This window comes from Malus sylvestris, chromosome 15 (genome assembly GCF_916048215.2).
Source record: "Malus sylvestris chromosome 15, drMalSylv7.2, whole genome shotgun sequence".
Classification (NCBI taxonomy): Eukaryota; Viridiplantae; Streptophyta; class Magnoliopsida; order Rosales; family Rosaceae; genus Malus; species Malus sylvestris.
Window position 1 is genome coordinate 49,345,757 of NC_062274.1, and position 26,403 is coordinate 49,372,159.

At 36.1% G+C, this 26,403-nt stretch overlaps 3 protein-coding genes across 3 annotated transcripts; 1 reads left to right on the forward strand and 2 right to left on the reverse strand.

The window, feature by feature from the left end:
• Positions 1-3,354: 3,354 nt before the first annotated feature.
• Positions 3,355-5,616, forward strand: LOC126605843 (uncharacterized). Its single transcript, XM_050273297.1, has 3 exons — positions 3,355-3,711; positions 4,848-4,962; positions 5,387-5,616. The coding sequence occupies exons 1-3, from the start codon at positions 3,484-3,486 to the stop codon at positions 5,458-5,460; spliced, it is 417 nt and encodes a 138-aa protein (XP_050129254.1). The 5' UTR covers positions 3,355-3,483; the 3' UTR covers positions 5,461-5,616.
• Positions 5,617-8,132: 2,516 nt separating this feature from the next.
• On the reverse strand, positions 8,133-10,500 carry LOC126601988 (GDSL esterase/lipase At1g71691-like). The gene is made up of 5 exons (XM_050268756.1): positions 10,102-10,500; positions 9,550-9,671; positions 9,155-9,394; positions 8,659-8,908; positions 8,133-8,553 (listed from the first exon to the last, which is right to left on the reverse strand). Exons 1-5 carry the CDS (start codon positions 10,412-10,414, stop codon positions 8,315-8,317), a joined length of 1,164 nt encoding a protein of 387 aa, XP_050124713.1. The 5' UTR covers positions 10,415-10,500; the 3' UTR covers positions 8,133-8,314.
• Positions 10,501-16,078: 5,578 nt separating this feature from the next.
• On the reverse strand, positions 16,079-26,271 carry LOC126604576 (suppressor of mec-8 and unc-52 protein homolog 1-like). Its single transcript, XM_050271865.1, has 16 exons — positions 25,996-26,271; positions 25,416-25,626; positions 24,152-24,304; positions 23,639-23,687; positions 23,006-23,089; positions 21,306-21,409; positions 20,857-20,943; positions 20,716-20,769; positions 20,269-20,364; positions 19,097-19,224; positions 18,620-18,746; positions 18,463-18,522; positions 18,224-18,331; positions 17,962-18,062; positions 17,499-17,550; positions 16,079-16,499 (listed from the first exon to the last, which is right to left on the reverse strand). The coding sequence occupies exons 1-16, from the start codon at positions 26,022-26,024 to the stop codon at positions 16,401-16,403; spliced, it is 1,542 nt and encodes a 513-aa protein (XP_050127822.1). The 5' UTR covers positions 26,025-26,271; the 3' UTR covers positions 16,079-16,400.
• Between the last annotated feature and the right edge of the window lie 132 nt (positions 26,272-26,403).

Below are 26,403 nucleotides of genomic sequence, written 5' to 3' on the forward strand. Positions count from 1 at the left end.
CAAACGTACTAGCCCCCAGTTTTAGAAAACCCATATAGCATAATAAGTAATAGGTTTTCCGAAAACCCTAGCATGCCATAAAACCTTCGTAAAACATATATCATAAAAAGTGTGCTAAGTAGTGATATCATAATTGCCAGAAGGCACATCCATTGCCCGCCCGAAGGCACATACATCGCCTGCTCGAAGGCACCTACATCACCTGCTCAAAGGCACTACATCGCATGCCCGAAGTCACATTGTATGAATATCCACTAAGTAAGCGCATAAAATCATGAACATAATCTTTCCAAAATATATATCATTGGAGCTCAATAGCTCAAACATCATATCCTAAATCCATGTTCATAAATATTTCAGTAAACGTAAATTTGATAAAGCATGATATTGCATAAAAGCGTAAATCCGATAACTCAATAAGTTTTCATAAAATGTAGTCATAAAATCATGCTTTTCATGTATGCATTTCTAGTAATAAAAAACATACATTTTGAAAGAGGTCCACTCACCAATACTCTGTCACCGAAGAGCCGTTCAAACTAGAGAAGCCAGGGTTGCCACTAACAAACGCATCTAACCATATAAAAGGACTACTTAGTAAAAATCTACTAAAATGATTGAATTTGGGAAAACGGAGCATGGATTTGGAATCAGGACGTCGAAATTAGTCTAAGAGGGGTCCCGGCCAAAACCCGAAAAAAGTCAACCAAAAGTCAACATTGATGGTCAACGGTTGACTCAACCAAGCCGAGCTGAGCCGACCCGAGCCACCAGAGCTAACTAGAAACTGAAATTTTTGGCAAGAAGTTTGGGCAAAATTCAAAGCTTCGTAACTTCGTCGTTTCATAACAAAATTCGATCCATAATATATTAAAACGAAGCTAGAGAAGTGTAGAACAGGATTAAACCTGTTTGGAATTCAAAAAGCCTGCAAAGTGTTAGAGGTCGCCAGAAACTGTAGAAAGTTCAAATGGATATAACTTCTTCAATACTCAACTAAATAGAGTGATTCAAAAACAAAAGTCATACATCTCGACGGGACGAAGAGAATGGTACCTTTTCAATGGCTAAATAGTCATAGTTTGGCCAAAAAATGGCTTGAAAGTGGGCTGTCTCACTGGAAAACTGGGGAAGGTTTCCCCGAGGGTTTCCTGCGTCTAAACATTACCAAAACTTCTCTAAACTACTCCCAAACATACACTAAGACATGATCTACAAGTTTTGGATGAGGCTTACCTTTGCCGAAGAAGGCAAGAATTCACTGGAGAAACTCGGTGAACAGTGATGATGCCGAGAGGAAAAGAGGGGTTTAGGGGGTTTCATCCTTGTTCTGGGTTCGTGGGTTCACCTAGAAGGGGGTGTGGTGCCTTTCTTGTCGTTGTTATTGTGTTGTGTTATTTGTGTGTGTGTGTGTGCGCGCCCTTGGGGAGGGCAGTTTCAGAGAAAGATAGAGATGAAAGTTTAGAAATGGAGTGAATTGATAGAAAAAAGAAAAATAGGGAGGTTCACACGGGAAGGGATAGGGCCGAAGGACAAAGGACAAAGAGTGGGTTCCAGTGGCTTACAAAATAAGACTACTAAAGATGAAATGTGAAATATCTTCCAAACGTTTTGAAAAACGTAAAAACTTCATTCTAGTTCCAAATTCGAATTCACTAGCGTCCAAACGTTTGTGGCGTCAAGTACAAAAAGAATAAATTAAGAAAATTAGTCATATGCGTCACGACGAGATGGTCAACAAAAGTCAACATTCATGCTACAAGAGGCAATTTGGTAAATTCACGCATTTAATAATACAAATACGTAAATATTAAGGACGGGGTATCACAAGGGAGATTTGCAAGAAAACACTCCAGCACTCAAGTCAGTCTTTGTTCAGGATGCTTATAAAATTTAGAACGATCGCATACTTCCTTTTCTCCTCCTCTTGTTCTGGTGGGATCCTAAACTTTTTATAGGCAAAAAAGGCTTGGCTCCAAGTCTCATTATCTCACTTCATGTTCCTTAGTAGTGGTTGATTCATGTTGCTTTATTTAAGCCCCACTCTCCTAATTTAGGATGCATGGGAAATGACTAGTTACTTGACCCTTAATATTTACACCCACACTTCTCACACATAATATATCTAGTTAACGATCTAGAAAAACTCTGATGCCATGTTAAAGTACACGTCATTGCCATTATATATTATATATTTATCTCTCTCTTACCAAACTACTATATAGCATAAAATTAATCAAGTATAATGAGTCACTACTCATTTTGTTAAGTTTGAAAATCCTTTAAGTTAGTTTCTTGGAGAAGATTTTTATGGGTTTAGCTCTTTAAACTAGTATTCCAAGAGATATGTTCTAATGTAGACATTTTTACACTCTTCAAGGCTTTTAAGACTCCCTATTAATTTTATGAAAAAAGAAGAAGAACTTTCACGAGTCTATGTATACTATTAGTCACTTGGTTATATTCTATTTGAAACGAAAACTACATCAGTGTGAACGTAACCTAACCTAACTTAGAGTTGCCCAACTTTTGACATAAAATTAGAAAAGGGGCCAACCCTTTATCAAATGATTTTGGCTAAAACCCTGTCTCTATTATTGTTAATAAGCCGTCTCGATAGAGTTGAGAATAAAGCCATCTCTAACCGAAGAGTCCGAAGGGTTGAAAAACGCTCGAAAACCGTCTCCAATCAAGAGTTAGGCCAGAAGGCTCATGGGGCCCACATAATCTGAAAGGGCCAAAGGGCGAAGCAGCTGGCCACTTTCAGCCAGCCAACCCGCTAGCTAGCCAAATTTCACTTTTTTTTTTTTTTTGTTCTTTTCCATTGCCCAGGCCACTTTAGGGTTTAGAGCTTAGTTTTTTATATGGTCCCAACCCACTTTTTGTTTTTAAGGAAAACTAATGAAAATGGTTTGAAAACTTTGATTTTTAACGAAAAGAACAAAAAGGTGTTGTAAGTGAATAGTATCAGGATTGACTTTATAGAGTAAAAATGTGGTTTTTTGTTAAAGTGAACAGTACCGAGAGTTTTTTTGTTAAAGTTCCCTTGTTTTTATGCCCAACAACTTTTTTTTTTTTTAATTTCTAATTTTTTCCTACACCATTTCTCACATATTTTTCACTATTCCATATTATCTTACTTCATTTTATTTCAATTATTCACATTTCATACTATAGCCATTTGGTCCTCGATTAAAGACGATTTTTTGTGACAAGGCTAAAACGAGCCATATAGCCCTTTGACTCTTGGTTGGAGATGGTAAGGAATATGACTCTGCACTTTTCATTAAAATATTAATTTATTAGACGGCCATAAGGCTAAAACGAGTCTCTGATCGGCATTCGGTTCGAGATGACCTAATGTATTCCTGATGGGCGAACAGAGCACAACTGCACCCACATCCAAACACGACCCCTATCTATAACACGCTCCTTCTCCTCATCCTCAGGCTGTTCGCCAGGAAAGTACAGCGACCGTCGAACATGTCGAAGTCGAAGAAGCAGTTGATGTCTTCAGCTCCGTGGAGGGTGGAAGAAGAGGCGGAGGATGAATTCCCAGAAGGGAAGCTTAAGGTGACGAGTCAGCCAGGTTCGACTCCAACCATGCACGTCCCTCGCAAGAAAACCAAGCGCTCTCAGGACCAAGACGATCAAGATTCTCTCACGGAGATCGATCCTGAGCTCCGCTACAGCTTCCAGCGCAACTTTCAGGTCCTTTTAAGTTTACCCAGTTCGCAATTTCATCAGTTCTTGCTGTTGCGCTCTCAGACTCAAGAGTATCATTTAATTTGGTTGTTTTTGTTTATTTTTTGGAATTATCAAATTTGGCACATAAAAATGTGTTTATTTAAATATCAAATTGGCAATTTGTTTGGTTATCCTGCAGTTAATTGCTAATATCAGTTTAGTTTCTTGCCTTAGCCTAATATAATTCTGAAGATTTTGGGTTTTCTACTTTTCTGGGTTGTGCGTGATTACTGTGTTTTGATTAATTTTCTATCTAAATTTGGTTGTCAGTAGTTGCTTTACGCATGAGATTTTGTGAGAATCACAGCCATTTGCTTGCAAAGTTCTTGACAAATTTTGTAGTTGTACGCCTCAAATGCTTGAGCAAAAGGGGTTACAAGAAATGAGTTACGAGTGGCGCATCTTGGGTAGATTAACGATGTAGCTTATAGCTCATAAGTCATACTGTTATACATATATCTCATATTGGCTGTTTGATGTACTTTATTTACATGTATTCACATGGCCCCTCATGTTCCCGTGCATACTTAATAACTCTGTTGGTGGTATGCACGGAGAACTGGGGCATGGCCTGCCAAAACCAGATTTCAGTAAACCCCTTCTGCTACTGTTTCAGAAGCATTTGAGTTCTTTCTTGACCGATTCGTGTTCTTTAGTTTCATTTAGTTACTAAATCTGGAAGCAAGACATGGCAATAGTATGCAAGTAGGATGGTAAAACTTGGACTTGTTGGAACCACCTAGGTACTGGTCTACTGGCATGCCTCTCCAACTCTGTACTAGAGTCCCCGATTAAAACCCCCTTTCCTGAAGCTAAGGGACAAAGAAAATAAGAAGATGACTTTACTAGTGTTTCTGGCTCGTTTCAGTAATTTAGAAGACAGTCCAAGCTAACTATGGTCTTCATGTTGAAGTGACTATCTAGTTGCTTTCGTTCAGTTATGTTTTGTAGATTATTTGCTTTTACATCATTATTTGCTTGGTTCTCTATGATTATCTATTTGGCATATAATTTCCATGTTCCATTTCATTTTTGTGTCTAGCATCTACATCTAAAATTTATTCTTTGATAATTTTATGCCTGACAAATTCGTTTTGCAGTTCCTTCAACGGGTGTTCAGCATTGATACTGTCGTGAAACCTCTTCCTCCCGCCATGGCATACAATGTCTCCCGCAACTTGAACTTCTTCACTCGTATTTTCACACAGTTCTTTGGTACGTATATCTGCTTACACTTTGTGGGTACCGACACCGAGTTGATGAAATATTAAGCATAAATAACAAAATCTGGGATCCCGCCCTCAACCCCGAGGTTTCTGTGAATGAAGTGGCAATGCTATAGCTATGCTTATATACTACGAGTACTAGAAGCGTGATAACTGTTTATATCTTATTCTACTACATTGAGAGAGATTTTAGTTCGCCATGGTTCATTTACATTCCAATATCTGAGGGGAAGCTTTCCTGCTCACGATTGGCCTGGATAATTCAGAACCAAAGTCAATAGTCAAAATTTTTGTGGATATGTGTGTACACATTACGCATGATCCCTTTACTTAGAAGCCAGTTAATTGAAAACTTGGACATATGATAAACCTTTGACATTATAATCTGGTTAATTTGGTTTCTTGTATTGCAGATCCTGAAGGTATTGCAAATGCGCAAAAATCACTTGGGCTAGGACAGGAAGAAAAAGTTCGTAAAGTTCGTTGATGCATGTTGAGGAACATAGAGTTGAGTAATAAACATTTTGTAATTCTAGTTTTGACTGTGTTTAGCTTGAATGTTCTGTCCATGACCATGATAGTATATTGTCTCTAAATATTGAGAAATCTCACAATTTAAATGGCAACACATCTTTGTCGCGAAGTCTATTTGTCTCAAAAAAAGGAAGAAAAATCTATTTGCTTGCTATCATGGAGGAGTAGGGAGAAAGGGCATTTCATTTGTTGATGCATATATGGATTATGGAGGCACAATACTCGTACAAAATCTTTCTCTCGGGTTCCATTTTACGTACAACTGTAGCCTCATACCACTTGATATGTCATTGCTTGTGATCAAAGGATGAATATGTATTATGTAGGGTTATCAGCCCTTAGAAATAACATATCACATATGAGATTGCGTCGTTTGTCAAAAGATGATTAAGGTCTTTACCAACAACACAATCTTATCCAATAAGTGGGGTCTATTGTATAAATGAGGCGAATTTGAAACATGGTTTAATCATCCAAACCGTTCTCATTTAAAAATCATCATGGTAAAGTATATCACAAAAGTTCCGGTGTGGTTAGTAATGAAACCATCATTTATAAGTAGTAGCGTATTTTGTCAAATTTCTGATGTTGATCTACGCCGCTTCAATTTTTAAACAATGGTGCAGGGTTTGAAGTGATAGACAAAGGGTGTTATGGAGTAGGAAGGAACAAAGGGCAGATAACTTGTCTACCTCTTCAGCAAGCTTGTAGGGATCGCACATAGTACACTTGTTTTGGGTGCCTTCTATCCAACGGAGGCAGCAAACATTATGCTGGGCAAGGCATCATACAATGGTTCCAACACATGATCATATGCTACCCAATCAACATTCAACAACGGGCTATGCAATGAAAGCCAAGACAATACAAAGCTTTTGGAACTTCTTGCATGCAACAACCTCATCACTGATTGATTTCTTATGAATTGTCAATTTCATTCAGAGTAAATTGTAGTAATGGTTCCTCAACTTTAATTAAATTGGAGCAATGGTCCCTCAACAAAAAATCCATTACTATTGGTCCCTTAACTCATCAAAATGTGTAGTTGTGGTCCTTTTTGTTAACTTTGTTAGAATTTTGTCAAAATAAGTTATGTTGGAAGGACCATTGCTACAATTGTAATCCCTCAACTCATCAAAACATGTAGATATGGTCTTTTTTGTCAACTTTGTCATAATTTTGTCAAAATAAGTTATGTTGGAAGGACTATTGCTACAATTGGGTTAAAATTAAGGGATCATTGCTCCAATTGGGTTAAATCTGAGAGACCATTTCTCCACTTGGATTAAACTTGAGGCACCAATGGTAATGAATTTTTAGTTGAGGGACCATAGCTACATGTTTTGATAAGTTGAGGGACCAATGATAATAGATTTTTAGGTGAGAGACCATTGCTCTAATTGAATTAAAGTTAAAGGACTATTGCTACAATTTACTCTTTCTTTGATGCTTCTTTTTTGTCGAAATAAAAATAAGATAGATATGATGTGAAGAAAGTTGAAATTTCACTAGAAAACTAATTAACCTTTGATGCTTTTCACTATAAAACTAATTCATGTGGGTATATCACCACTAGTGGAAATATATAATTGAATCATGCATCTTTTCAAGCTAGGAAGGATTCCCTTGAATTAAGGCCTACTTTGGTACTGAAGTGATTCTGAAAAAAAATTGGTATAAAAAAAAGCTGAGAGTTTTTTTGTGTTTGGTAAACGTTCAGCTTCAGCTTTTTTTAACAGTTTTGGGTGAAAAAAAGCCAAAAACAAGAAGCTGCAAAACCTAGCTTTGAAAAACCAGCTTTTTTCACATCTGTTTTACATAAAAGTTTACCAAACATTATAATACTGTTTTTTTTAAAAGCATTTTTACAAAAAAGGTTTACCAAACACTCTACAGATTTATTTCACAACCACTTATTCTCACAGCACAGCAGAAGCAGTTTTTTTTCAAAACATAACAATACCAAACCAGCCCTAAGTATTACAACTAGGCCATGGTGATTTTTGAATCTTTCCAAAGGTTTGTAGCATGAAAAGTGAAGGATAAATTCAGAAAATCTAGTCCAGAAGGTTAACTTTTTTCATGCTCAATCAAATCAAATCAAATCACAGCTCAACTTAAGGTAGCTATGATAATTAAATACTTAATTAGTGTAGCCATCTTTGTTAAGATTAGTGAGAAACTCTATACGAATCAAACGAAAGAAAAAAAAAAACAACACATGTCAATTGTTATTTTCGGGTGCAATAAATTGGATAGAGTTTTCATTTTTTTCCCACTAAAAACGGTGTTAAAAACAGTGTTTTAAGTGATTTTGACTATGAAGATAATTTTGAGAAGGTTATTTTTGCAAAAGCCCTAAATTATATTTGTTAGGGTTCCCATAGGGCTTGTTTACTATTTTATTGATCTCATAAGATCATGGTGGGATATGAATCTACCAACTCTCCAAGAAAGAGGAAACAAAAACGAAAGAATGAAAAACAAAAAAGAAGAATAAATGTATAATAAATTATAAAGATTTGACGTGAAAATGAAGTGCCGTCTGTCGACTACCTGACATCTTCTCTCTCCACTTTTATTCGGACTTAGGACTGGGAGCGTAAGAATAAAATGTATAATAAATGAGAGAAGAAAAGGATAATCTACTACTACTACTAGCCAATTCCAAACAACAATCTAAAGTTCAAAACCAATAAAGTACAAGTAGTCTTTGATTTGTAACATTTTTCTGCAGCACTCGAACAAATTAGTAGAAACAAAATAGAAAGATAAAGCCAAATGGTAAATTTGAACCACCGCACTTTCTACTGGTTCATTTCAAGGTCAAGAGTGGCAAGCTGCTGTACGTTCATGGGATAAACCTCGGTACGGTCCCCGCTGAAAGCTTTCCTCCCAATTATGATGTTCACCGCTGATGTCGGGTGGAATGCATCCCAGAAGATATATTGGTCTCGATTTGGGCATGGTGTTTGGAAAGGAAGACATGTAACTTGGCCTCTGTTACGCCCAATACCGCAGCATCCGCGATTTGCAACGCTGAATCCTACAAACAGAATTGCACAAATATTGAAATTGCTAGTGTCTACAGACGCATAATTAAAGTTCAATCAGGAATGACTTCAGCTTAAATATACAGTAGCAAGCATACCATAGGATCTAGAATTGAGGAGCATGTCTTCAAACATACGAGCAATGTCTACGTAAATGAACTTTGAGCCTGGTAAGTTGGTATTAAGATTGTTGATCATTGTCTTCACATTTGTATTAAAAGGTAGAACAAGGCGATTCACTTCATCCGAGCAGGTTCCACTTGGATTTTGTGCCAAAATACTTGGAATGCAACCCATTCTCCCTAATCCAGCAATGACAAATTTTCGGGCGCCAAGATTGTAAAGTCTCTGGAACATGTCACATATTTTAATAGGATGCTTCGGTAATTGTACGAGAAGTTATGCATGCGTTGTTAAAATTAGAGCATCCCAAGCGTTGAAGTTAGAGCATCCAACGCAAAACCAATTTACAGTACGCATAGTGCCCCTAACTTTCATCGATTATATGATGCAATAACGCTTCAAATACGCAATGTAAGATAATTATACGATCTAAACATATGGAGCGTCTAGTTAAGGAGGTGAAGTTCTTACAGTGAGCTGCTGTGTATATTCTTGAGCCAAGAGATCAGCATATTGTTGGGCATTGTACTGATTCCTAGTTGGATAGTTGGGCATAAGGTAATTGTTTAGGTAGTCATTGCTGCCCATTCCAACGAAGTAGATGCACTTGGCAATCGATCGAGCAGCATCATCAGCACCAAGATTGTCTGTTATCTGATCAAGTGTATTCTGAAAGTTCCTTATTTGTTCACTAAAAGGTATTCTTCCCACCTGCAGAAAACAATTGTGACAAATAATTCAACTGAAAAAATTTCAGATCAAACATGCAAAGCTATGGTTCTGCCAAATCCATGCAAAGTTTAAGATAAATATATTCAGTTAGTTAGTTAATTAAATTCTGAAGCATGAAGTGGTTAATTAATTACAAAGTTTCTGCCAGTGTCATCAAGGATTCCAGCAGCTGCAGATGCATAATTGACTCCATGGCGCATTTGATCACCAGAAGCTTCAGAGTGAGCAGGAATTAAGGGAAGTCCTAGCAGTTCAGCTGCAGGAAGATCAAATTAATTTAAAAGAGAGAGAGAGAGAGAGAGAGAGAGAGATAAATGACAAGAATGTTTAAGTTTTTTTTCCGTCATTTTATGGAAGTATTGTGCACTGGGTGACCTTTTTTTTTATTTTATGGAAGTATTGCCTGGTTTTTGTGCCCTAATGAGGAATGTAAATGTGCCCTTTTATTAGTCAAATGAGCAAATAACATGGATCTCCATGACTTCATTTGTGTGTAATTAACAAGTAGGTTAACTAAAAAATTTCAGAGATTAATATCAAATCATATACCAACCCAATTTATCTATTCTATATTAAGCAAATAGAGTACCCATAAAACCAAAAATTAAAATAAAAATGCAACGACCAATTTCCTTAAGGTAAAAAAAAAAAAAAAAACATAAAAGCAGCAGGCAAGAGTGAGAGACCTATTTCATCAACCATGGTGTAACCATTGGAAAAACGGCCAGTAGGACCGCCATTGAAATCAATGCCATAAGGGAAATAGTTAGCCTTGGCAAATGACGGAAGGTCGTTGTTATTCCCATTGTCAATTAGAGAGTCTCCAAATATAAACATGGCAGGCACCGTTTCTGACAACAATCTCCTCCCACCGCCACTGGCTGACGGTGATGATGAGTTCACGTCTTGGCACCAAACTTCTCCAGCTTCCAGTACCACCATCACCAAAATAACCACAGAGAACAACCTAATACTGCTACTTGGAAGGTGCCTAGCCATCAATGCTGAATATTGATGTTTTGAGATGGTAACGAAGCGGACAGAGAGAGAGATAGAGAGAGAGAAGAAATGTAGTTGCTGTATTTGCAGGAGGAGCATGCAGTGATGATTTAATAGGAATGGCAAGGTGGTGGTTGTGAAGGTAATAAATGTTCACGTCTATCAGCTGCAGTAATTTAATACAAAATTTCCCTTCCCAAGCATCCTTCTCTTCCTACCGCTGTTTTAATTTCTTGAAGTTTTTCCAACTCTCTCTCTCTCTCTCTCTCACACACACACACACACACACACCACACAATTGTAAATTGATAGCCATTTCCATGCAACGAATTAATATTCAACCCTAATTAGGTGGTGCACAAAATTAACAAGTAAATAATTAGCTAAGTTTATTAAGGCTAGTTTGAGCTTCCATATCTGTTGTATAATTTGGGAGAACGGTTAGCACTTAAAAATTTTCATTCTATACTCTTAATTTTTTATAATTATTAAGAAAATATAAAATTAAATTTTAATCCCTAAATAAGATGAAGTTTATAAAAATTTCTTATACAAGATTAAAAATTGATTTTAGTCCCTAGACTCTATTTAATGCTAGCATATGTATTCAATGTCTTTCTTTTTTTATTTATAATTTTATGGTGTTCATAAATTACATTTTATGAAAATATTATAAATTTTAATTCTCATTATGGTGAGTATCTTATATAAGAAAATATTTTCGTAGAAATTTTTCGGTACACTTATGTTTTTGCATATTTTCTTATGTGACTAATTCATTACAATATATTTAGATACGAACATTTTGGTACATTGGGTTAGTATAATATGTTTAGGTACGGATATTTAGGTACACTAGTTTAGTATCATATAGTTAGGTACGGAATTTTCGGTACACTTATGTTTTTGCATATTTTCTTATGTGCCACTAATTCACTACAATATATTTAGGTATAGACATTTCAGTACACTAAATTAGTAAAATATATTATGATACGGACGTTTAGGTACACTAATTAGAAGAAGTTAAATAAAATTAATGAATTAAAATGTGTATAATAATAAATTTAAAATTTAATGTAATAACATTAAATAAGATATCTATTAAATATTAAAACAAAAATATAATATTAATTTGAATTAAGTATATATTAAGGGACTAAAATCAAAATCCAATCTAACACCAGGTTTTTATTAAATTTTAATATTCTTGAAGGATTAAAGTTCAAAAACCCCTTAAGAAAATTTGGAGTGCAAAATGAGATTTTTAGAGTGCCAATAACAATTCCTTAATTTGGTAGGTTAGATATTAATTTCATAATGATAATGCTAGGAAGGCCAAATTTTTAAACCAAATTATATGTCACCAATATGAAATAAATACATTAATCAACACTTAAGTAAGAATTTAATCATCAACATCCACATCATTTAGTTTACAAAATTTGATTTAAAAATTTGGTCTCTCCTGAAGTGTGGCCTAAGTTCTTGCTTAGTTGAAGACAACACGAATGCTCTTTGTATATCAAATTACGCTCCATTACAAATATTTACTTTAAAGATGTAAAACTGAGGATGCAAATGACACTTCTACTGTTTGTTTGTTTTTTTTTTCTTTTTCTTTTTATAAAAAGGATGACAATTGGTGGCAAGCCACGGTTATCCACTCATTCCGGAGGTCAGGAAGACTCATAGAGTTTCCATTAGAATATTCTAAAATGTAAAAATATTATGTTTTAGTGGAATTTTTTTTTCATCTTAAAGTTTAAAATGTTCCGCTAAATATGTTAAACTTTCGATATGAAAAATATCAGGGAGATAATATTTTTATATCATATTAGTGCACAATTTGATGTGACAAGTGATATGTACATATTATATTAATTAATAAATTTATTTGATTAGAAGTTAATGGTATAAATCACTTAGCTTTTCCACTTCAAAAGGTACAGTAATAGGATGTCATATTGTCTCTCTTGCGTTACTCTTCCACGTAAAACTATTTTTCGGGACTGAGCTGGTGCACTAGCAGCACTCGTGCGCGCAAAAGAAAGGAGAGGACCAACCAAGACATACGTGCAGTCACGTAAACTGAACATGTGAGTCGACAAATATTTATCTGCGTTTTTTTTGTGGTTTTGTGGAATTCGTTGAGAAGTAGTTGATAAATTCCATTTTTGTTGCTGAAATGAAAGTGTTCGGGCAGGAAATCTGGTTGAACGAGGTCTTTGTCTCGAGCACACAGATCCCCAAGAAGTTGACACTTTGGTTGATTATCGGGCTCAGGCTTGCCAATATGCTGCAAGAGAAAGACAAAGTTAATTATGAAAATGTGCCTTTGTGGAGCCTTAGGTGTAGGTCTTGAGGCTCGCAATCAAAACTAAGTGTTAAGGTGTGCCACCGCCATCTCTGTATGACAGATGTAGAACAAATGTATGTAAGTCGATTACTTGCACCCCAAGTTATTCTGACTTCTTGTTATCAAAAGATTGTCGTAGATGGGTTAAATCTACATTAAGTTCTTTTCTATGCCTTGAGATCAAAGACTTTTAATTCTTTATCTTGTATGCTTAAATGGTGGAAATCCATATCTGATCAAGTCATCAGTTTTAATTCACTTTTAATCTTCTTATGACAATAAAACCATGAAGTGAAACAGATCTGAGAACTGATGGAACTTTGGATCATCAACAGACTGGAAATGACTTGATACTAGGGAATACATTACAACACCATATCTATTAATTGAAAGACAAAACAAAGATAGGCAGGCAAGATTTCACCTTGTCGGGCAAGGTTAAACGTCTTGCAATCTCTTCTTTGTAGTAGTTCTAAAGGGTTAGGTACTGAAAGAGGGATAAGTGGTAAATGAGTTTACACATGAGAATCGATACTACAACATTTGGAGAAGGTACCAGAGCTTTTACATAGACAAAAAAATGCCTTTCTAAAGGAAGTCTAAGGCTAAAAGGGTGTAGAATCTGGACAAAACACAGCTTTCCAGATATTTGTTTAATTGAGAAGCAAGTTGATGTTTGTTTGATTGGTTGAGTGTCCTTGTCTCTGGGCCCTCTTCCCCTATTTATAGGCGAATTAGCCCAACTGCACCATTTCTGCTCTTGTCCGAAAGCAACTGAAAGGTAGTGAGTCATTAGCATTTTTACATGTTCTGCCATTCGGAAAAGTGCTTTTGGGCCGAGAGTTGGTTGATTTCTATCAGTTGTTACTTCCCTTGTAAGCACCTAACCTTTGCATTTAATGGGGAGCCGTTATATTGTCTACAGATGGATATCTGGACTTGGTGCTAGCCTTCGAGCAAAATCTCCTTTATTGAGCTCTTTTAAGCTTTTCTCCCCTTGAAGTTTTATGTTAAATATTAACCTAAATAGAAACCTTGATGATCTTCACTTCATGTCTAGAACTCTTCAAGACTTTCTTTTAATAAATATTTTGAGTCCTTGGAACTCCAAATTTGGCCACTTGCTCTAATTAACCCCATTTCCAAACGATGTTTCACATGTATGCATCCAGGTGCAGGTGCCAGAATTCTTAATAAGAACCTTGAGTTATGAATGCAAGAAGTCAACACGTGATGTGCCTAAGGATCAAGATAAATGATCCTAGTGAAGGAAAACAATTTATATGGAACGCGTTGGTGCTAATGAAACAAGAATACGTAAATAAAAATCTACACATATTCTTGTTGGTATTAGATATATAGGCACTACTGTTACAGAATCTATGCCGTGTACGTCCCTTTTGAAGGGTATGCCTAAAACGCAGATTATAAATTAAGGACTCGTTTGGAAGTGTTTTTAAAATGATTGAAAGCTTTTTTAGATAAATAATTTTGAGTTCTAAAAACACTTAAAGTGATTCTCGTGAGAAGCATCAGTTATGTGTTTCTCATAATAAGTATTTCAAGTGTTTTTTCAAGATTTACTTGTATTTTTAGTAATAAGTTGTTTAAAAAATATTTTCATAAAAAAAACGTTTTTAACCATTTTAGAAACATTTTTAAATAGGTCAAATGCGCAAATAAGCTGTGTGTGTGTGTGAGAGAGAGAGAGAGGAGGAGGAGGAGGAGGAGGAGGAGGAGAAGAGCTGATCGATTGGTGGTGTTGAAGGCGGATTCAGAGGTTGCCATGCCACTCCTAATTCCTAAGTCCTGTGTTGTTGTGGGACAGTTGGTCGTTATGCCTGCTGGGCAGGGCAGAGCAGGGGGCAGCATTCCTATGTACTTTGACTTTTGTCCCAGATAAAAGAATTGATTCTCTCGGGGAGAATTGGTTCTCTCGGGGAGAACAAAGCACTTTTGTCCCAAATAAAAGAATTGATTCTCTCGGGGAGAACAAAGTTGACTCTTCTTTCTTCATGTATATTATTTGTCTCAACAGTTAACATGAACTTTGTTGTTCAGGAAAGGGATCCTCTTCAGATCCCTTCCACCTATCCATATAGTTTGGGATCCGGACCGTTGAAATTTGATCAAACGGTTACAGTTATTATCATTTTTAAAGGGGTCATTTGGAGTCGTTGAATCAAATTTCAACGGCTCGGATTCCAGACTAGGTGAATTAGGTGGAAAGGGATCCGGATCCCTTTCCTTGGGTTTTGCTATGTCTATTGAATGAGTTTAAAGTTTGAAATTTGTATTTATTTGCTACATAAATTTCAATTAAACTTGTTTACGGTGATAAATAAGGTGGTAAGCAAAAATATTCTTGTATAACTTACATTACTATTTGATCTATAGTTTAACCTAAACGAAGCATCTAGTTAGGGAATAAAGCTAGCAAAATGAACCCAACTCATTAACACGACTCAATTTGCTTGCAAGAATTTCAAATAACGGGTGAAGACTTAATGGGGGTTAGTAATAGTGAACCTATTAGCAACCCATTAATTAACCAGTGGTTTCTTACTCAACAATCAATGGCAGTATGCCTTGAGTCCATGTTTGATTATTAGCCAAATCAATGACAGTATGCCACTCAGTACTACAGTATGGTAGTATTTTTCTTTATTTGTAAACAAAGGGTCTTAGGTTCGAATCTCGTTGATTATGTGACTTAGCTGAACTCTCTCATCTCCTTAATGTAAATTATATCATTGTACTAAAAAAATAAAAAATTGTGGTTCCTTTTTAGCTTAATTACGATTTTCAACTCTAATTCAATATATTGGGTTTTAGGATTTCTTCTCAGAGCTCCTCTTCTTCATATTCTATTGGTGATTTTTCTTCAAACTCGAGCATTTTCCATCTGTTCATCCCAAAAATGGGGGACAATGTTCCAATAGTTTCAGTCGCGACTAATAAAGGCATATAAATAGATGCCAAAAAGCTCTCATTCACTCTTCCATCAACACAGCACAAGTCAGATTGGAGGTCATTTGATGTCATGCAGAATTCAGATCGGGGCATAAAATGGAGGCAACTTCTTATATCCTTCTCGCTCTGTGTGAGCCGAACCTAAAATCTCCTCTTCTGTCAAGACCCGATACAGCTAGACTAATTAGTCATGTGCTAAGCTGGAACCTCCTTAAATAAGAGGACCACTGCACTCAAATGTATCAACCAAGTTTTACACCCTAAATAACAGACGGTTTCAATTATTCGAATCAAAAGCCTATTCTTCCCACAAGTACTTAGCAAACCATGTCTACAAAAGTAAGCACTTGATTCGATTTAACCGAAAACAGATTATGCCAAATCTTGGTTCTAGAGTGCATAACACGAATACGAATTATGAATCAAAATTACCGACGTTGCTTAGTAAAAAGCTATACAATATGTCCAAACCATGATTGATCGATGAGTAAATGTTACGAATCCAACGTCCTAATCGGCTGTGGGTCTGAGTGAGTTTTTGCAGACACCGCTTATATTCTGTTTCTCAAATGCCAACCAAATATGCATGTCAGCAATCTAACTTCACGCAGCCGGAAACTAAATTACATACAGTACATACAAGTCACCAGAGATTCAAGGCTTCCATAACTTCAGTGTGCAGTCTTCGCTATATGTGGCGACAAGATTCCTGTGAGGATGGTGGCTGATGCCAATTACCTCCTTTTCATGGACCTGCAAATCACAATAGAAAGCACTTCATAACTCTTTGGCATTCATTTATGCATTTTAGGTTATCAAAAGAGGATTTTGTAAACACAGAGATCGTTTAACATGCGCAGTCAGATCTCAGCAAACAACCAACAGTGTAATCCCAGACGTCCACACATGCACACACCCACGGATGTGAATCATGCAGGTTTCGGGACAAGAAATAGCTGGAATTAGAATGCGGCAAGAATTGCAATTACCGTACCACTCCTTTAAAACGTACGAGCCATTCAGGGATCAAAGCGGACTTTGTCTTAAATTTGCCACATCTAGGATGAATATACATCCAGAAAGATGTCATCTGCATGCAGTATGCTTACAGGTATATATAGATGACAAGGGCCAAATACTTATATCGGCCAGCACAAACAAAGATGTCATCAGATACCTCTATTAGTATTTTAAACAAGACAGGGCAGATATTTATCTAAGCGAACATACACAGGATTTCTCCTTCACACCTTATTTGTATAAGGTATGAAACTTAACCGATGTACATCTTCAAATATACGGTTTCATGCCAAGCAGAAAGAATATAATAAGACGCAATGCTGAGTGATCGGATCTCAATCAATGAAGCAACCAAAACTGGTTAGAAATACTAGAAGATCCATGTCTCAATGAAGTTTGAAAAACACCAATTTAACTCAAAAATCATCACTAGAACATTAAGTTGTCTTTTCAAAGTACTTTGTGAATTTAGAGCAATAGCCATGTTTAAACAAATACGTAAATTCTCGTTTACTGTGATTCCAGATGTGCAACAAGTATTTGCATTCTAAGCCCTCGTTCCGTACCATCTCAATCTCCATTACCAAAATACATACGTCAATTAACAAAATTGTCAATAATTGTTGTGATTCCAGATATGCGTCAGGTATATCATTCTAAAGCTAATTCAGTACTTCGTTTGGAAAAAAAAAAAATCATTACCAACTCAATCTTTATCAACAAAATACATACCTTCATTAGATGCTCTAGTTTACCAGATTGGTGACTGAAACAGTACATATTCCTGCAAATAGTTGAAATATTGGTAAGCACCCTGCATGCTGATGATCACAAGAACAAAGCAGGTAGCACGGTCTTTGTAGTTTCCAACTGGCAAGCATCCATTGGAGGAAAAAACAAAATAACACAAATGGCTCTGACTCTAGTGAAGGAGAAGCCCAAATTATCTCTTAGATTCTAATTTTGGAATTCTAATGTTGGAAAAGGAAAACTTCATCTATCCAATGATGCTAAGAAAACAAAATAGTTCTCTTGAAGACGAGGATAAACACCGCAAAGTGTATAAGAGATCTTTTGAATTTGGCAAGATTTCATACATAACAGACACAAAAACATGCATATTAAGAACGTATATTAACATAAACAAATGAAATATGAGCATGATGAAAATTTGACAAAAGTTTATCTGGAATACCTGTCTTCACCAACACAGTAAATCCATTCCCCTTTAGGTGACACACAAGCCGACAAAAAATCTCCACCTTCCTTTTTACCAGATGAAAAGCTCTTCACAACCTAAGCCATGATAATAAATTCATTTGCACTTAACAACAAAACAAAATATTTTGGCTTTAAAACATGAAATTTTCAAAAACAAACTTTAAAAAATGTTAAACCAATCATCACTGCCTGCCAAATACATTGTGACACGTTGAACAAAAGTGAAAAATATATACCTGCCCTTGAAGTGTCATGACATAAATGGATGACGTCTTATTACATACAATGATGTGATCTGTATTTTTTGGGTAAAGATGAACAGAATTCACAGAAGCATCACCTCCCTAACAGTTCAAACAAAAAACCACATATTAGATGCAAAAACAATAAAAGAAAAGGCAGAAGTTCAAAGGAAATGTAGCTAGGTTCCTCTAGCTCATGATATATAAAATATTAAAACAATAAACAGGAATACCCTTAAAGGAGGAGGTGGCTTGAATGTCTGCAGACAGTCTGTAGTCTTCAAATCCCAGACCTAAAAAAAAAAAAACTTATTTATGCCCCAGAAAATGGAAAGGTGTTGCGCAACAACAGCGTCTACGAGATACAAATACATATCGCAAGAAACTTACCTTGACTGTGCAATCGCTAGATGCAGTAATTACACGAGCTCCATCACTTGTAAAGATTGCATCATTTACATAAGATGAATGTCCACGAAATTCTTTCAACGCCTTCCCAGATTTTAGGCCATGGATTCTACATCAGTCATAAACAGTCACCTTTAAAATAATAGCAATGAATATAAATATAATTATATATGAACGAAAAGAGGAGATGCGTGTGGCGGCCAATAATGCACTTTTTGACATCAAATCATAGTAACCAAAACATAAAAGTGAAAAACAAGGAGATGCATGCGACAATGAGTGATGCATAACTGTTACATAACTAATACAATTCAATGGATGTATTAAAAATGAAAACGTGGGAACAGTCAAAACTCAATGTTGAAACAATATTAGTGATAGAGTAAATGTTGACATGTAAAGTAATAACTAATGTACCAATCTGGGAAACATATGCAACAAGAGATGTGAAAAAAATACTTTGCAGTGCTGTCAAATGATGTACTAAGTAACTGGCTTCCATCACGAGAGAAGGAAACACTGGTGACACCCTTTGAATGTGCACGTTCAAGACGGCGCAAGCACTGCCCAGTCCTAATACGCCAAACCTGTAAGAAAAATTTAGACAAATTAAGTTCAGGAACTAATTCAATAAAACTGTATAACATATCAAAACTGAATTAAGTCAACAAATGCTAAGTAGCAATATGGACAGGAACCAAAAATTAAATAACATTCGGCAAACTATCTTCTAGCTTCAAGATAAAACGCCAAATCATAATTACTATACTAGGGCCTTATCTTGGACAAGAAAAAGGAAGCATACTCAGAAATCTCAACAAACACAGCTTGAGTTATGTTCATATCATAGACAATAAAATTTGACCAGAGGCAACCACACAAAAATATAATCACAAAACAAACAGAACATTTGCATGAAATGGGCTATACACTCCAAAAACACCCACACAAAAATGTAATAACACGAAATAAAACAGAAATTTAAATACAATGAGCAATACCATGTATAGAACACCCATGTGAAACAATTAGCAACATGTGATCATAACATGAGATGAATTAAGTAGACAAAAGTTTGGCGGTCAATCTATCTTTCCTAGCAACGACATCACAATGCACTTTAACCTACAGCTTGGGAGATATACTAATAGAACTATAATCAGAACCAGAATCCGACATTAAAAACTCCATTTGTCACTCATTACAATTTCTGGAACACCTAAGTGTCGTATTCACACCAACTTTATCCACTGACATGTAAGAAAACTAGGGTACACAGTAATGAATGCTTACAAAGCAGTGGGAGAAGCATATGGACTCTCTGAAAGAGAAGTAACTACATAAAACTAACATCAGTTCTATAATAATAGGGCAGCCGTCCCCATATTCAAATGGCAACATTTGCTCAGACTAGTACTAGAGGGCACTGCTTTGGACTGTGAATAGTATTTGAAGACAGGTGTGGGAGTAAATTTGAAGGACTCTAATTATTTGAAGATACATGTGGTCATATGATGGTTTCTAATGGGAAATTAAAACAAAAATTTAAGAAAAATGTATGGAGAATATAACTTCTAGAAGAAAAAACAAGAACCAAACTGTTCCATCCAAGAAAAATGAGCATAATTTACTTTGATCTTTCCATCTTGTGACCCAGATGCAAGCATCTCTGAATCTCGGCTAAATTCAACACAGAGGACAGCATCCTCGTGCATCATGAAACTTTCCTGCAATACTGACAGCACATCAGAAAATGCAGAAGGCAAAGTTGCGAAAAAAAAAACAATTGAGCGATGGTCCGTGTGTGTAGGCACATGTGTGTGTATAAGGACATGACAAGCAGGCCAGGGCCCAAGTTGCATTCATCCAGACCTTTGAGAGGGTAAAAAACACAACATTATCCCCACTTCCAATAGCATGTTTCTTGCTCAGAACCAATGATATCAAGGTCATAATGGTACAACTTTACAACTAATTAACCTTACAATTGCAATGAAAATATATACTTATATTATATATCTATGTATGTATTATTGTTGCAGAATGCACAAGACTTCAGAAAGAAAATAAATACTCACATCAGCCTGGTACTGAAGATCCTTCTTGAGTTTCCCACTTAAGTAATCCCACACCTGGAAGTGACACAAACATTGGAAAAAAAGGCACTCAAATCACACCAAATAATTTCATATTAACAAAAGCATCTTAATCATATATACCTCAATAAATCCATCAACCGAGCAAGAGACAAGAAACTGCCCATCTGGTGAGAACCGGGCACATTCTGCATGACTTTTTGTCCCAAACTGCAGCAAAACACCGCCAAAAACAGATTAGAAGTTCAGAAAGAAATTGTTACAAATAATCAGGCCACTACTTAATATAAATCGCCGCATGGATAAAAGAACTACCATCGAATATTGATGTTACTGTAGTCTAAGTTCCTAAAATCTGATTTAAAACGAAGTTCAGTATCCAGCATTAAGAGCCCTGAACGCTAAACCAATAAAGGATACTGAACATTTTCATTGGTCGTACCCAGTGCACAAGGCTCCCGCTTTACGCAGGGTCTGGGAGAGGTGAATGCCCTGAACGCTAAACCAATAAAGGATACTGAACAATGTATCAAAATGATATATAGCTACAATGCTACATATAAATTCCCTGCCTTTATTGTGTGTGAAAGAGTTGTTGGATACAAGTCATCCACATCTTGTTTCATAGCAGCTGTTCCCCGAAATAAGTCAAACTGTGTTCCTGGGGGAAGCAATCCTGAAAGAGAAAAAAAAAAGTAACCACATAAGTGACCGTTCCTGTTAATAAAAAAGGAATCTGATTAGAATATATATTGATAAGAAAAAACCTATACGAAGTGAACCAGAAGTCCACTTCTTTTAATAAGAGACTGTTAACCTAGGCCTCATTTGCTCGGCAGTAAGGCAGGCCTGGAATATGAATTTGTTTCCTTTCCATCAAAATTGGATGTTTATTTAGCTTGGAATGAAAACAGAGTTCAGGAACTGACTAAACTCAAATACATTGACTAGGTGGAATTGAAACAGGTGGAAGGATGGAATTTCTATTATGTACTTCTAATGGGATGTAAATTTGAGAAAAGTACCCTCCCACAACTGTTTTCTCTACCATTTTGTGCCTTTGTATATTAAACCTATTTTTTCTTTAATCTACATACTTCGTGAAACTCTTCTGTGAACATGTGCAATTCTCACTTGTAGCAAATATGTGCATAAAATACCATTTATCAATTTATCACCAGCAAGCCATGCTGAGATATATTGGGCTCAAACCCAGGATAGATTCTTTGATAGTCTTCTTTACTGGTGGTGGAGGTGAACTCCACCATGTCAATAGGAGCAATCATGTTCGTCTTCTTTATTTTCTTCTCAATTCTGGTCCTCGTTTCATACCAAACATAATATTACATATATATAAATCTGGTCTTTTATATAAAGATATATTAATTTCATATATGCAAAAGTAGTTGGACATCTCAATTATCATAACAGCAGTTTTGATACTGATTTTGAAAGATTCTTTTGAGTTTTGAAAATTTGTAAGTTGTACAATAAAAAGTGTAAAATTGGAAATATGTTGGTCCTTCAGCCTATTCCTATTTTCAATTCGTAACATATATGCCAAATGGTGGAATGAAACGATCATAGCCATTCCGTCCTTGAAATTGTATGCAAATCCTATTCCTATTCTAACATTCCAATCAAACGAACGTGGCCTTACAGTTATAAAGATAAAGAGCTATTACATGTACAGGGAAAAGCAGTCCATCAATCACTTCAACAAGAGGAAGTGTCATTCAAAAGTACAGAACGGGTAACATTCATTTTTTGCTTACTCTGCATTTAATAAAATTTGTTTCTTCTCAAGGAAAAAAAAAAAACAGATGGAATCCACATATATAGCACATGAATCTTTCATCTCAATGCATATCTGAACCATCCAGATGAAGAATTATTAAGGAGGGGCAAGGCATGGCAAGATGCCGAAGCTAAATTAACAACAAAAATCTTTGTATCCTCACCTAACATGTACAGAGAAAACTTCTTGCGGATAGATAAAACTTGGTTTCAGTGGCACTAAAATTCACAATGCATAAAAGTGAACATAGATTTTACAGCCATGAAGGGTATCTATGAGAAATATAAAGTACTCTCATCTATGACAGGATGGAAATAGAAGGGAGGGAGGGAGAAAAGAGTAAAGCAGAAATGAATGTTAAGCAACATATCCACTAGAGGATTTTCTTTAAAGCTCTTCCACAGGAGGATAATTTTCAAAGAGAACCTCGTACCAAATAATCAACAAAACAAAATATCAGATGCAAAAGCTCACCTTGGTGCTGCTGCCACTTCAGAGCCTGACCAATTAGAGCTGTTAATCTTGATGGTGGCACCACACTAACTTCCGCAGCAAGTGCTGAGAAATTCAAAAGAAAATAAAACTCGTCAAAGACCACAAACTTCAAAGAATAAATTTCAATAACTACATAGATTTTTTCATTTGCTATCTACATTTTTTGTCAGATTTCAATGTCCGACACCTCTGACTGTATTTCAATTTAAACTCTCCATATCCAAGGCCTGGTCTAAATCCATAAACAGGAACAAGTAAAAACAAATTAAAGGAAATGCTAAACGGAAAATTTAGTAATAACAGATCTTTGCTTTTCTTAATGCATTATGACATTGTATGACCATACGAGTATATTTCAGTCCCTAGAAGTCTTCAGGCGGCAAGCATATCAGATTTTTTCTCCCAAAACTATGAATTGAACTGTTATGTGAAGATTGAACGAATCCAAATTGTGCAGGGTTTTTTTCTTCCGTTAATTATGTTCCTTCAGTGATTTTTCAGTGACAAATTTTATCTCTAATCATAGAGGAGAGATACCTGATGTATTCATTGAGATTAAAAACCTATTGGAAATATTTAAAGTTCACTTATAGAAGGGAGAAGGAGTGAAACCTTGAGCAATTTGAGCACGCCGCTTTTCTTTTGTTGACTCTTGATAAGCCTGTTACAGACAACATAACCTTTAAGTTTCTAATAGAGCACCATACTGGTTGAAATGAAATCACAAAATACTCCAAGACAGTGAAATGAGCTAACAGCAAAAGATTCAGGTGCACCATTTAGCTAACCTTCAATCTAATTTGATGGCATTACGGAAAACAGAAAAAAATTATGACCAGACCAATATCATTTTTTTTTTCCCTCAAGCTGAATAAATGTAATGCGTCATTAGTTCTGGAGTACTGGCTGTTGTTTGGGACCTTCAGGTGTTTGTGATATTAAGGTTTTTGGGACATTCAAGTGTTTGGGAACCTTCAACTGACTAACATGTTTTTGGCAGGACTTTCATTGCACATATTCTCATTGTAGATAGCAATAAAGAAATAAAGGTTGAAATTCTTTCTTATTATGACCAATAGTTCAATAACTAGTGAGTCAAATAATTATTCAAAAGCTATTTCATACCTCATTTGGATCAAAATAGGTTCTGACAAGGAGGTGCTCAAGTCGCAAGAATCTTTCAGGTTGTTCTTGCTTCACTACACCCATTACCTGAGTCTGTCTTAAGATAGCACGAGCAGTATCCAATTCTCGAAGTTCAATCATTTCGAGTACAATCTACACAATACATAAGAAATAAAAATCATAACATGGACAGAAGAAACATAGAAAAAATTACTCCACTGTCAATCCATTCAAGTTGGCTTTCAGGGAAGTAGAGCAAACTAAACCTGGCAGAGGTACACAGCGATCATACTAACATTTACGGCCAAACAAAGACATAACTCTGCAATCCAAATTAACACAAACTGAAAAATCCATATCAAAGACATACAACGACAGCAGCAAAAAATGGGAAAAAAGTATCCAACCCCACCACACAAACTTTGGTTTATAGACAATGATCTGATTTGCCTTCCTGTCATTCATTCTCATGAGAGTCAATCTGATCAAAACCAACAGAATTAGGCGCTACCATTCTTAAGAGTACTAGAAATTTTAATATGATTGAGCCTTCTTACATCAGTACTAGTTTGATCCATTCTGTCAAGGGTTCTAGGGATTAGAAGTTGACAATGTTATTTGTGCATTTAGACAATAGCTAGGTGTGGTGTGTTCCTATGCGTACACTTGTTTTTGTTGGGACATTTTTCATATTCAATATTTCAAATTATACAGAATATGTTTCCACCTTACAATATCAATACAATCCTATTGCTGACTTCAGAATACCTTAAACCTACTTTCTCCTCTCAAATGAGTCTTAACTAGTTCCTCACCTCAAATATACCCTTATACATGGGATGGGCCACTCGAAAAACCTTCCTATATCAGAAATATACTTTTGTGTTCTACAACTAAATCAAACGTGCATTGTTGATTCTGTCCTACACTTTAAACCCTTGATCACTATATCCCGATAGCCATATCATGCATCCTGGCAGGAGAAATTCTCTCATATAATATTGGCATAATGTAAATTGGAAGTTACATAAGCGCACACAAAAAGGACTAGCCCAGTAAGAATCATATTCAATACAACTAACACCAATCTTGAGCATTATAAATCACGACAGTGAGCTTATAAGTTGAAGAATATGCAAAACAAGTAACATTGCTCATACATCACAGCAGCTGGAGTTAAATGGTAGTGTAAACATGTCGGAAAGTGAAAGGACTAATACCAGGCTTGCAATATACATATTCAAAGGTAAGTATTGTTACAAACCTGCTCGTACAAATCCTCCAATTTATTCCTGGGAAGCTTAAGTTGAGCCACTTGAGGCAAAATTGCATCCCACCTTCCACTATTTATGTCAGAAACAAATGTCTCAACGCTGTCGACAGTGTTCAAAGATACCTGGCACTCACTCTGCAACATTTGAAACGTTTGGTGCAAAGAATTCTCTTTGCAAAATTGAAGCACAATCTTGATGACACTGAAAAGAGAGAAAAATAAAACAGATTTACGACATCGAATTTTCTAGTACACTCAAACAGTACAACGTTGTACTCTCGGTGAATCTTTAGCAAACAAGTCAATTCCCCTGTTACCGAAAGCCAACATATTCGACAACATCCCAGAACTTCCCAGGCATTGTTTGTCTTTGAACAAACAGAATCCAATGATTACCAAAAAAATAAAACCAAACATAACCCAGTTAAACCTAACTTAACCCTACTCTACTCCTCCAGTTGTCTGCCCAGAAAACAACACAAGAACTTAAATATTGAACCCTAGAAAAAAATAAACATAGGATTTATGTGTGTGCAATACAACGTTAAAGAGGAAAAACAAAAAGACATACTCTCGAGCTTCGATTTCTAAGGTAGACATTGTGCCGACGAAGTTTCAGTGGGAAGGAAACAGAGAGAGAGAGAGATAGAGAGAGAGAGAGGAAGATTAGGGTTTGCAGCAACGTCTAGGAAGAAGAAGAAGAAAGAGAAAGTTTGGGTGGTGTAAGGAAACTTGTGTAGTGGAGGGTGAGGGCTGCGGCTTCAAGGAGGCGGAGGGAAGGGGAGGGGGACGCAGTGGCTGTGTTTTTCTATTTTTTTTTGTTCGTAAGGGGTTTGGGTTTGAGTAAAACACGGTTTTGGTAAATTGTGTTTAGGCCCCAAATTACTTTGGTCACCGATAGAGGTTGGCAAACGGGTCCTGGACTCACAGGTCGGGGCAGATTTATGCGGTTCGCGGTGGATACGAGACGGGTCCAGGG

What these genes read in the sequence shown, in the direction of transcription:
- LOC126605843 (XM_050273297.1), top strand. Translation starts at nt 3,484, where the DNA reads ATGTCGAAGTCGAAGAAGCAGTTGATGTCTTCAGCTCCGTGGAGGGTG. An exon ending in GCTTCCAGCGCAACTTTCAG is followed by an intron (nt 3,712 to 4,847) that starts GTCCTTTTAAGT and finishes TTCGTTTTGCAG; the next exon opens with TTCCTTCAACGGGTGTTCAG. An exon ending in TATTTTCACACAGTTCTTTG is followed by an intron (nt 4,963 to 5,386) that starts GTACGTATATCT and finishes CTTGTATTGCAG; the next exon opens with ATCCTGAAGGTATTGCAAAT.
- LOC126601988 (XM_050268756.1), bottom strand. Translation starts at nt 10,414, where the DNA reads ATGGCTAGGCACCTTCCAAGTAGCAGTATTAGGTTGTTCTCTGTGGTT. An exon ending in CACCATGGTTGATGAAATAG is followed by an intron (nt 9,672 to 10,101) that starts GTCTCTCACTCT and finishes ATCTTCCTGCAG; the next exon opens with CTGAACTGCTAGGACTTCCC. An exon ending in CCTCAATTCTAGATCCTATG is followed by an intron (nt 8,554 to 8,658) that starts GTATGCTTGCTA and finishes TTCTGTTTGTAG; the next exon opens with GATTCAGCGTTGCAAATCGC.
- LOC126604576 (XM_050271865.1), bottom strand. Translation starts at nt 26,024, where the DNA reads ATGTCTACCTTAGAAATCGAAGCTCGAGA. An exon ending in CTCTTTCACACACAATAAAG is followed by an intron (nt 20,944 to 21,305) that starts GCAGGGAATTTA and finishes GTTTTGCTGCAG; the next exon opens with TTTGGGACAAAAAGTCATGC. An exon ending in CACAAGATGGAAAGATCAAA is followed by an intron (nt 19,225 to 20,268) that starts GTAAATTATGCT and finishes TTTTTCTTACAG; the next exon opens with GTTTGGCGTATTAGGACTGG.